Consider the following 12,787-nt stretch of genomic DNA (forward strand, 5'->3'; position numbering starts at 1 on the left):
AAAAACCTAGAATTTGATAAGTATACATACATTCACATATTTATATAATATATAATATGAATTTTATATAAACACGTATATATAATATAGAAAAACACTGGCATGACTACTGCAGATATTATTGAAGTTTTTCATTCTCTTCTGAAAATTGCTCTTTATCTAATGTGGTTACAGATGTGAGTTCCCTGAAGCAATATTATGGTAAAAACTTTGCTTTAAATATAATAATAATACTGTCTAGTAACTTTGTTTTATCCCCCAAAAACTCATAAACAGCTAGAGAAAATTCATAGCATTCCTACTTTTTTTAATGGGAAAAAAAATTGACAATCATTACCATTTTTTCCATGGAAAACACAAGTGATTTCAGCCTGTTGTGAGGGTTTTCGGGTGCTTCAGGCTTACCTCCTGGGAGTGCCCAAAGACAATTTCCCAGGGCCCATCTAAGGTATCCTCTTTAAACCCAGACACGCTTCAGGTCATGGAGAGCTTGAGAGGAGTCATCCTTCTAAGGCTCAAACATTTTACCTTCCAAGAAGGTTTGTGTGTGTGGAAACGAAGAAGACCTCAAGAAGCCTCTTGTTTGGGTCATTAATTCATCCGGGAACTCTGGCGTTAACTGTGAGATCTGGAGACTGCTCTAGCCCCAGCTTTTCCCTCCAAGGCTACCATCTTCTTAGTGGTGCAGACCTATGTAGCTATTTTTAAGTTGCTAATCAAAAAAAATGACAACCTGAGGTACAATAACTTATGATATCAGTAAGCTATAAAAAGTTTGAATTATTAAAAATCATAATTTGATAGGTTATTTCCCCACTTCTTTATACAAGACTATGACTGCTATTCTAAGCCATCCCCCTGTATTGACCTAAGTCAATTTATTCAAGAAATGTTTATCTAAAAGTAGGACTGTGGACACTCCCCTGAACACTAGTAATGTGTTCTTAGATACGGTTCCTCCCACTCTTTTATTTTAATGACAAGATTAAAAACACACCAAAATTTTAAACCGCGTCAGTTATTCCAAGGAGTATGACCTAAAATATGAAGTGTCAGATATCACTGTAAACATGTCTTTCAAAAATCATGTCAGATAAGTAAGAATACTTGAATAAAATTATTTTATACAAGGAAAGATCAGAAAAACCTATTTTTCAAAATTAATATATTTTATACATGTGATTTAAAAAAATACGTAATAAGGCTATCCCTAGAAATTCCTGAGTTACCCAAAACTGTTTCCTTTTCATTAAAAATATGGAAATTTTCCCTCATTTAACAATAATTGATAATAAAACATACAATTATGTTAAATTAGAGTCCACAGAGTATTAGTAAGGTAGGTCCTAGGAGACAATAAGAGTTTAAAAGAAAGTTAAGAGCAGGAAATTTTCTAAGGAGAAAATTTTATCTATTTGTTTAATTTTGCCTATACCTTCAGAAAAATGTATCATTTTATTTTAGGAGATGACTATCTTTCCAACTTGTAGAAGACCCTGTTCTTTAAAAACATAGTTTTCAAACAACTGATTTAAACTTCTCTATCACCTCATTCTTTCATCCAAAAAAGCTCCTTTCCATTAATTTTTAAAATGTAGTTCTTTTAAGCTTTGAGAAATGTCCTCTATTTTTGAAATTCGAAAAATATTAACATGTTCATGTTTTGTTATATCAACCACATAAATAAGGAAAAATCTTAACTTCTCTTAATGAAAGTTCTTAATTTTTGCTTACGTTTAACTTCCCCTTGATCATTTCAGCAGCCATTATCTGGACAGCCCACCAAACAGTGGTACATATAGTGCTAGAAGCACAGATTTTATAGTTTTAGACGCTATGACATGTGTTGGAGTTTTCTTTAACCTGGTTTCCAATATGATTAACCCAATCATTTTGTGGGCCATTATGCAGGAATATACAACTTCTTTGGGAAAATATATAAATCACAATTTTAAAATAGAAGGTACTGGGTTCTTACTTACGATGACTTATACTATTAAAATGATGAGGGGGTGGATCTTGTGATTCAAGATATTTAAGTAACGTGTAAATAATTTCCCATGAAATGTGGAAACCATACTGTACTCTGCTTTTCCTCCTAGCACATTAGTGGTTTCTTCTTAGTCTCTTTTACTGGTTCCTAATCTCACCCATCTCTTAATATTGGGAATGTACCAGGTGTCAGTCCTTGAACCTCTTATCAATCTATATTCAGTCCCCTAATGATCTCATTCAGTCTTATGGTTTTAAATATTATTTATATAATAAAAATCCCCACTCACATCTTTAGCTTCTACTTCACCCCTGTATACAACCTTACATTCAACATGCCCCAAATCAACTTCTCAATCTTCTGGATAAGATGGAGTAAAAAGAATTGGATTTATTCTCCTACATTAAACAACTAAAATATGGGTAAAACACATGACACAATGTTTCACAAGACAATTGGCTTCAGGCAACAAAAGACAATGATCTGTGAGAGAAGGGCAACAAAGCAAGAGTCCAATCACTGCCCCAACTCACTGCCCTGTGAAAGTTTCTAGGTCACACTGCGAGGAAGAATCATCCAGACAGAGCCTGGCAGACTCCCTGAGTTGTGGTGGAAATGAAGTCAACAGTCCAAGCAAATCAACATTACCAGAATTCACAGGACTGAGTACTGAAGAGAAGCCTGCACAGAAAGAGAATTCCAAAGATATTCAGTCTCTGGAAAATAATATTAGAGATAATAGTACCCAGTGCCCACACAGGGTCAGGAATACTGCCTACTCCCAACAGCCAGACTGTAAAACCTCATGCATGATTCATGAGTCACTGGGTAGAGCACAAGTCAGCAAACTTTTTCTGTAAAGGGCCAGATAGTAAATCTTTCAGGTTTTTCAGGCCACAAGAGCTCTGCTTCAGCTACTCAACTCTGCAGTGCAAAACAGCCTGAGGGCCAGATTTGGTCAATGAGTTTACTGACCCCCTCCCATAGAACATACAGAAAGGTCTTGCCTCAGTAGTTGGTAATAATTAGCCCAGAATAATCTTAGAAGCCTAACAAATCTTAAAGACCCAAAGTGATAAAACTGTTTCCAAGTAACTTGTATTCCAGAACAATGCTCAAATAATATTGATACAAATACTAAAATATGCATATAACACTCAGCAAAGTAAATTCACAATGCCCGTCATCCAATAAAAAATTACTGTGAGTGTAAAAATTAATCAATGGAAATCAACCCAGAAGAGATGAACAAACTTTAAAATAAATAATGGTGGAGATTTTTTCTAAATTTGATTAAAACTATAAAGCCACAGGATTTTGGAAGGTCAACAAACCCCAAGAAGTTGATAAAAAAGCAACAAACAAAAAGAAAGAAGAAGGAAGAAGGAAAAAAAAGAAAGAAAGAAGAAAGCTACACCAAGACACATCATAATCAAACAGTTCAAAGCCAGGGACAAAGGAAAAATAATGTGAGTGAGAATACAGTGGAGCAACATCTTTAAAGTGCTAAAAATAAGAAAAAGCCAACCCAGAATTCTATACCCAGCAATAATATCTTTTTTTTTTTTTTGAGATACAGTCTCACTCTGTTGCCCAGGCTGGAGTGCAATGGCGTGATCTTGGCTCATTGTAACCTCTGTCTTCTGGGTTCAAGCGATTCTCCTGCCTCAGCCTCCTGAGTAGCTGGGATTACAGGTGCATGCCGCCATGCCTGGCTAATTTTTGTAGTTTTAGTAGAGGTGGGGTTTCACCATGTTTGCCAGGCTGATCTCAAACTCCCAACTTCATGATCCGCCCGCCTCGACCTCCCAAAGTGCTGGGATTATAGGCATGAGCCACCGTGCCCAGCCAATAATATCTTTCAATAACTAAGGTGAAATACTTTTCTAGACATATAAAAGCTGACAGAATTCATCATCAGCAAAGCCATAGTACAAGAAATGTTGAAGGAAGTCCGACAGGTAGAAACAAACTGACATTATATGAAAATATGGATCTATACAAATGGATGAAGAGTACCAGAAACTGAAGCTTCATGGGTATAAGACATAAGTACAAAGGGCATAAAAAATGTATTTCAAAATACATATTTTAATTATTTAAACTTCTTTAAATGACAATTGACTTTTTACTAATAACAATGTAGTATGAGGTAGGACAAAAGAAAGTATATTGCTTTTTTTTTTTTTTTTTTTTTTTTGAGACGGAGTCTCGCTCTATTGCCCAGGCTGGAGTGCAGTGGCACCATCTCCACTCACTGCAAGCTCCGCCTCCCGGGTTCACGCCATTCTCCTGCCTTAGCCTCCCGTGTAGCTGGGACTAGAGGCACCCGCCACAACGCCTGGCTAATTTTTCGTATTTTTAGTAGAGATGGGGGTTTCACCGTGTTAGCCAGGATGGTCTTGATCTCCTGACCTCGTGATCCGCCCACCTCGGCCTCCCAAAGTCCTGGATTACAGGCGTGAGTCACCACGCTCAGCCCCAAAAGTATACTGTTGTAATGTCTTTGCATAATATGTAAAGTGGTATAAAGTCACTTGAAGATAAAACTTGAAATTAAAGACAAATTTTAAGTCCTAAAGCTACCACTAAAACAACAAAAAATTATTACTAATAAGCCAACAAAGGAGATAAAATGAAATAATAAAAACTATTCAAATAACTCAAATGAAATCAGAAATGGAGAAAAAGAAAACATAAAACTGATGGGCCAAACAGGACACAAATTTCAAGATGATACATTTAAACCTAACCACAGCAATTATCACATTAAATGTGAATGGCCTAAATCACCAAATAAAGGCAGAAATTATCACATTAGATAAAAAAGTAAGAACTACATGCTGCCTACTTTATGTGTAAAGACAAACAGGGTAAAAGTTAAAAAATATAAATAGACAAAAGAAAGCTAGAACAACTATAATATTAAGACAAACCAGATTTCAGAGCAAAGAATCTTATTATGGATAAAGTAGATCATTTCATAATGGTCCAGGGGGATAATTCATCAAGAGAACATAATAATCCCAGTTGTCTATACGACTAATAAAAGAGCTGCAAATGACACAGCAAAAAGTTCTGCAAGAAGGAGGGGGCTAACTTGTAATTATAGCCTGAGATTTCAATACCCCCTTCTTATTAATTGAAAGAGTAAGAAGACAATAAATCAGTAAAATACAGCAGACCTGAACACCCACCAAGCCAACCTGGCCTAACTAACATTTATAGAACATTCTAACCCCCAAATAGCAGAATGCATATCCTTTTTAAGTACATATGGAACATTTACCAAGATAGAACATATTCTGGGCCACAGAACAAGTCTCAATGAATTCAAAAGGATTTGAGACATACAAAGTATGTTCTCTGAGCAAAATGGAATTAGAAATCAGTAACAGAATTATAGCTGAAAACTCCCCAAATATTTGGAAACTAAACAAACATATCTATGACTCAAAGAAAAAATCAAAAGGGAAATTAGAAACATTAAAGTAGTAATTGGGGAAAAATTTATAGCTCTAAACACCAGAATGAGAAAAGAAAGGTCTCAGCTGAATGACCTCAGCTCCCACCTAGGAGAAAGTTTAGAATAAAGATAACAGAAATCAAATAGAAAACAGAAAAATTGTGAAAACCTAGTTAAGCCTAAAGCTGGTGTTTTGTGATGATTCTTCCCATATTCTTCACAAATCAAATAGAAAACAGAAAAATTGTGAAAACCTGGTTAAGCCTAAAGCTGGTATTTTGAGATGATTCTTCTCATATTCTCCACAAATCAAATAGAAAACAGAAAAACTGTGAAAACCTGGTTAAGCCTAAAGCTGGTATTTTGAGATGATTCTTCCCATATTCTCCACAAAACCTGCTCTGCTACTGAGTTCTCTATCAGTTATTAAAATGATACCTTCCTTTTTCATATTGCTTAGGCCTAAATTCTGGTTCATCCTTGACTCTTTCTCTTACTCTACATCTAATCTAATCAGAAAATTTTATTGGCTCCATCTTCAAAATATACACTGAATCATTTCTACCTCCAGATACATCATCCTGGTCCAGACCTCCTTTATTGTTCACCAGAACTACTGCAGTAGCCTCCTAACTGGTCTCTCTTTTTATATGCCTGCCCACTTCACCCTTAGTTTTCTTTGAACGAGAGTAGCCAGAGGATCTTTTTACACATAATGTCATTTATCACTCCTCTGATAAAAAAAACAAACCTCCAAAGACTACCCATTTCACTCAGAAAAAAAGTCAAAATCCGTATAATATCCTATGACAACTGATATATTCTGACCCCCAATATACGCAAGTTCTTTGCTGGCTCCGACCACGCTGGCTTTTCAACGCTATCCTCCAATACGTCGAACATGTCTCTGCTTCAAGCCCTGTGCACTGTGCGCTCATCTGTTCGCAGGACAGTTTCTCCGCATGTCCACATGGCTAACTTCTTTACTTTCTCCGCATCGTTGCCCCAGTGCTGGCTTCTCACTGAGGTCTTCATGAATATTCTTTTCAAAACTCTAACTTCCCACTTAGCGACACTAGCTCTCTGCCTCCCCCTTTCACATGCTTTTCCACAGAACTTACCATCCTCTAATACCCTAACTTCTAGTGTGTGTTGTCAGTCCCTTCAATCCCATTAAAGTGTAGGCTACAGGAGGACAGTGATTATCAACTATTTTATTCACAATTATATTCCCCCAAACCACTGGGACTATGCCTGCAACGTAAGAGACATTTAATAAATAATTAGAAAATGAATAAACTTAGGTTTCCTTATCAGCCTCATTTTTGGCTACCTGAAGATGACCACTTTCTGAAGTTTTTCTTGATTACTACAGCATTTTAGTACTCCTCATGAGTTTACTGTCATTTTAAAAGCTTGTATATTTCACTGAGTATGTGCTTCTCCAAATCATTTATTTCTCCAGTTAGAAAAGAGACTTACGTTGCCTAATTCTAGTCTCAATCCATGTTAAATTGCTCCTTCTAGTGCTGCAGCATTTTATTTTATTTTATTTTATTTTATTTATTTGAGACAGAGTTTCGCTCTGTCAGCCAGGCTGGAATGCAGTGGTACAATCTCGTCTCACTGCAACCTCCGCCTCCAAGTTGAAGCAATTCTCCCTGCCTCAGCCTCCCGAGTAGCTGGGATTAGAGGTGCCCACCACCACGCCCAGCTGATTTTTGTATTTTTTGGTAGCGATGGGATTTCGCTGTGTTAGCCAGGCTGGTCTTGAACCCCTAACCTCAGGTGATCCGCCTGCTTTGGCCTCACAAAGTGCTGGGATTACAGGTGTGAGTTACCGTGCCCGGCCTGCTGTAGCATTTTAATTAAAATAGTTTTTCACTCCAAAGTATAGCAGTTTATAGATTGCCTATTAAGATTAATTTTAATTAGAATAAAGTACAAAAATGTCTTCTATCTAGTATAGCTAAATACAGACACAAGTAAGTAAATAAAATCTGCTTTTAAAATTACATATATAATATGATTTCTGCCACTATAACAGATCCTATTTTAAAATAATAAAATTATATGAGCCTCCTCTGGGCATCCAGACAGTAGTTATGGCTCAACATTAAGTGTACAACCCTAAGAAAGTCTTTGGGATAAAACATTTGTCCCAACAATTTTAGACAGACATATTATGACCTGGTATGTAAGAGAAAAATGTCAGTTTGCTGTTAAGAAAATGGTATACTATCTGTAAAAGCATGAGGTTTCTTCCTCAATAGTTTCTTCTTGATATAAAATTCAAAGTTAACTTTACAGAGTTTTACTAAAACTTGAATTTCCTAGTGTTTTCTCATGATTCGAAACAGTTGATGCCAAATGGATTAAAGGAGGTACCTAAATTCAAAATATACTTCTATTTGTTCTTGATGAAACTTAGGCTGGTGGAAAATGACAACCATTCATTAAGGCTTTAATGCTAATTCTTAATTATTTCACTGACGCATATTTTTTTAAAGACTTAAAATATACACAAGTATTACTATTTAATGGTTTGGCTTTTTGTATATTCCTTTGGCTCTACAAGTGTGAACATTGTAAGGTATGCTACAAAACTTTTTTAGATTTAAACTTTAAAAAGTTGTAATATTATTTTTTGTAATTTTTTTGTTTTTTTTTTTTTTGAGATGGAGTCTCGCTTTGTTGCCCAGGCTAGACTGCAGTAGCGTGATCTTGGCAAACTACAACCTCTGCCTCCTGGGTTCAAGCGATTCTCCTGCCTCAGCCTCTGGAGTAGCTGGGATTACAGGTGCGTGCCACCATGAACGGCTATTTTTAAATTTTTTTTTGTATTTTTAGTAGAGACAGGGTTTCACCATGTTGATCAGGCTGGTCTCGAACTCCTGACCTCATGATCCACCCGCCTCGGCCTCCTGAAGTGCTGGGATTACAAGTGTGAGCCACAGCACCTAGCCTATTTTTCATAAATTTCAAGGAACAATTTCATATAGTGTTAATACATTTACTTTGGGCATCAACTCTATTTAGCTGAGACTACACTTCTTCTGCTACAGTGACAAAAGTCCATCCAAATTGCTATGCTTAATACATTCTTTATTACCAAAGTCCCGATAAAAGTAGTAATTCAAAAAAACTAAAACTCAAAAAAAAAATTCAGCATAATATGGAATAGCTGTATTTTAATTAAATGTACATAAGTCCTTTTTACAAAGCTTCTTGCCTACTATGAATGGAAATGTCTTCCTTCTTCTGCAATGATGCTCCTTCCCTTCACTAGAGATTCTTCACGCTACCCCATGCAATTTAATACAATCATGTTCTTGTTCAATTATTCGATTCCTAATTTTAAACATAAGAATTTTAAATACACACTAAATGCATATTGTGGATTAATCAGAGAGCGCAGGTCTTAGAAGACACAGGATATTGAAAAGTTTGTATTTAATAGGCAATATAGCTGTGATGCATAAAACAGTAACGGGAGGGATGGAAGGAAAAGTAGGTTTAAATTCTTACATTCATCCCAGGAGGCTGATTCATGCATCATGTTCCACCTGAAAGCAATCCCTAGGCCAGACTAAAATTAAACATTCCCCTGTCCTCTCCCCAGTTACATTCTTTGATGCTCAAATTATATATGCAATAGCACTTCAGCGAGACTGCTGCGGAAACTATATAAATAGAGAGAGAGAGAGAAAGAAAACAAACAAACGCTGAGTCCCCCAACTTTTCCAGGATTATTTTTAGGAACAGGCATAATAACTAAAAATACATATGTATTTTAGTATAGGAAGGCACCCAATAAATAGAAATTCTGGCATATCTATATTGTGAATTGTGTTTCAAAAACGTTAATTTACACCACAGTAAACATATTTGAATAAATTTAATAAGTACATAAAACCATTTAAGGATATCATATCCAAATCTCAGCTTATCTTCAAGTTTCAAGGTGATATAAGTCTGTTCTGGAATCCTTACATCATTCACAAAAGTCTACAAGGAAACAAAAAAAGATGTTAGGTTACATATGAGGTATTAATTCTTACATTTTAGATAAGCAAATTCTCAAATCTGAGAGTTAAAAGTACATATCATATGGTGGCTAATACAGCCTGAGTATCATAAGATGTGCCATGCAGCCTGAAGGATGATAAATGATTTTATACTAAGCCTTTTATCTCTATTACTGGTAACACACAAAGAACCCAGTGCTGCCAAGATGAATTTAGGCACTTAGAATAGTTCCTAAAAATGGTGCCAAGAAAAGCTCCTAATCTAAAGCTGGCAAACTGTAAAGGGTAAAATATTTAACTGTTAATACACCATCAGGGTTTGCTTGACCCAATTTTAGCTTTTTGAGAAATTCTGACTATGTGTAAGCACTGACATTTCACTACTTTTAGTTTTGGAATTATTATAAAGAAGAAGAAGAAAATTTACTTTAAGAAAATAGAATAAAACTGAATTCAGTTTGCTATTGTCATAGGGGTCCTTTGGATCCTTTTAGGAATCTGAGATACATTATAAGGTTTCAGTGCTCTTATTTTTCCGATACGTTGAAATTCTGCTATTTTATCATCCTAGTAACTATTTAATCTTTCCTTATCAATTATTCCTAACAACGCTAAAAGTGACCCAAATAATAAGACAAAATAACAGAAGCAATAACCAACAAAAAATGTCATAAGCCACATTTACTATTATATTTTCTTTCTTCTGTCTGTCTGTCTCTCTCTCTCTCTCTCTCTCTCTCTCTCTCCTCTCTCTCTCTCTCTCTCTCTCTGTCTTTCTTTCAGGGTCGCAGTCGTGCGATCCTGGTGCACCGCAGCCTTGATCTCCCGGGCTCAGGTGATTTTCCTGCCTCAGCCTCCTGAGTAGCTGGGACTACAGGTGCATGCCACCACGCCCAGCTAATTTCTGTGTATTTTTTTTGTAGAGACAAGGTCTCCCTATGTTGTCCAGGCTGATCTCAAACTCCTGGGCTCGAATGATATGCCCATTTTGGCCTCCCAAAATGCTGGGATTATAGGTGTGAGCCACCATGCCTGGCCAAATTATATTTTCTAGTGGGCACATAAAAAAGGAAACAAGATAGAGGTGAGATTAGTTTTAATAATATATTATACATTTCACCTAATATATCCAAAACAGTACCATTTCAGCAAATTATCAATATAAAAACTAACAAGATATTTCACATTCTTTTTTTTCCTTTTGGTACTACGTCTTTAAAATTTAGACTACTCCACATTTCAAGGGCTCAACAGGCACACATGGTTAGTGGCTACTGTAGTGAAAAGTACAGACCTAGAAGTATGATGCAATAGTGAAATAAATCACTATTTCATCATTCTTTAGTTATCTTACTGCAGTGGCCAAAATATTCATCATCTTTCCAAGAAGATATAAAAGACATCTGGAGATACAATCTTAATACATTTTGGGGTTTCTTTTTTCACCTATTAAAGAGCACAGTTGAAAATTCAGAATTTCTGATTTAACATTCATAAAGGCAAAGAGAAGAAAACAGACAGGAAGATATTTCATAATTACAAGAGAAACACAAGAGAGCGGGATTCTAGACTACGATAATGAAGATAAAGCTGACAGCATAAGCAAAATTAGACGACTCTGTGTTTTCAGATGAAGACAGTCATAGACACATTTTCTCTAATGCAAGAATCAATGAGAAACAACGTTTCCACAGAAAAAAAAAGAAAGTTTCATCCAGTTAGTCATTCAGTAAGAATCATGCAGTATTTTTCAAAAAGAATATGAATGATTTTGGGTTTTGTGGGGATTTTGGCGGTTTCGTTTTTGGGGTTCTTTCTGAGACAGGGTCTCGCTCTGTCACCCAAGACGGAGTGCAGTGGCACGGACCATATCTCATTCTGAAGCCTCAATCTCCCAGGCTCAGGTGATTCTCCCACCTCAGCCTCCTCGGTAGCTGGGACTAGAGGCTCATGCCACCATACCCTGCTAATATTTAAATTTTTTGTAGATGGGGTCTCACTATGTCGTCCAGGCTGTTCTTGAATTCCTGGGCTCAAGCAATCCTCCCGCAGTGGCCTCCCAAAGTGCTGGGATTACACGCATAAGCCACCGTGGCCAGCCTCATTTTAAAAGAAGTGTCATATTTTACAAGCAATACTGACAGCCTTCTTCCTTTTTTTTAACATCTGTGTTCCAACACTTATTTGACATAGTATGTAGGTGGACATATTCTCAACACAAGTATCTATACAAAGGTGACTAGAAGGAAAGAGATGATGTAGACATAAAATTATTGGGTTGAGCTTCTAATTATTGTTTATAAATATAAAAGTAACAAATGTTTTGTAGTTATGGAGGAAAAACATGGCTATCCTTTTAACAAAATTATAAGCTGTTAAGGTTTTTTTTTTTTTTGAAATGGAGTCCCGCTCTTGTCGCCCAGGCTGGAGTGCAAAGCGGATCTCAGCTCACTACAACCTCTGCCTCCCAGGTTTCAGCCACTCTCCTGCCTCAGCCTCCCAAGTAGCTGGGATTACAGGCGCCCGCCACCATGCCCGGCTAATTTTTGTATTTTTAGTAGAGATGGGGTTTCACCAGGTTGGCCAGACTGGTCTCAAACTCCTGACCTCAGGTGATTCACCTACCTCGGCCTCCCAAAGTGCTGGGACTACAGGCATGAGCCACTGCGCCCAGCCAAAGTTTTTAAAACACTGTGTTTTGACCATGCAAGAACAAGAAGAACCAGAAATAATACACTACAATCAACTACAGACACACAGTACTTGAGATGTGGAATCGGCATTTATAAGACGGATATATGTTCCAGGTGAATACATGTCAACTGATGAGCAGTTAGTCGCATTCAAACAACACTGCCCATTTTGGGTAGTATATACCTTTAAACACCAGGGAAACATGGAAGAAAATTTGAGTTTGTCATGTCTAATTTTTTATTAAAATTTCAAGTTGTTTTAATTACCCTTTTATTCTTACTTTTGTAAATTATTTGTACAATATGTTTTTATTCTTTTGTAAATTATTTGTACAATATGTTTTTATTCTTTTGTAAATTATTTATACAATATGTTTTTATTCTTTTGTAAATTATTTATACAATGTTTTTATTCTTTTGTAAATTATTTGTACAATATATTTTTATTCTTTTGTAAATTATTTGTACATATGTTTTTAAAAAAGGGTCCACTGGATACAGATGCTAAATGGTGATGACTATCTTTACTGGCTTACTTAGAGTTAAGGCCCTAGAATTTGCTCTAGATTTATAGAACACACAACAAAAGTATGCTTAACTGCCTGTG

General features: G+C 36.1%; 1 protein-coding gene across 9 annotated transcripts in view; it reads right to left on the minus strand.

The window, feature by feature from the left end:
- Window positions 1-12,787, minus strand: part of CEP170 (centrosomal protein 170) — a 127,249-nt gene that overhangs the window by 78,882 nt on the left and 35,580 nt on the right. For all 9 annotated transcript variants that reach the window (XM_073011878.1, XM_073011875.1, XM_073011874.1 and 6 more), the window contains one exon: window positions 9,386-9,467. In XM_073011878.1, the coding sequence (XP_072867979.1) occupies window positions 9,386-9,467 (82 nt within the window). The remainder of the gene's footprint in view (window positions 1-9,385; window positions 9,468-12,787) is intronic.

The sequence above is a fragment of the Chlorocebus sabaeus genome, chromosome 25, assembly GCF_047675955.1.
Source record: "Chlorocebus sabaeus isolate Y175 chromosome 25, mChlSab1.0.hap1, whole genome shotgun sequence".
Classification (NCBI taxonomy): Eukaryota; Metazoa; Chordata; class Mammalia; order Primates; family Cercopithecidae; genus Chlorocebus; species Chlorocebus sabaeus.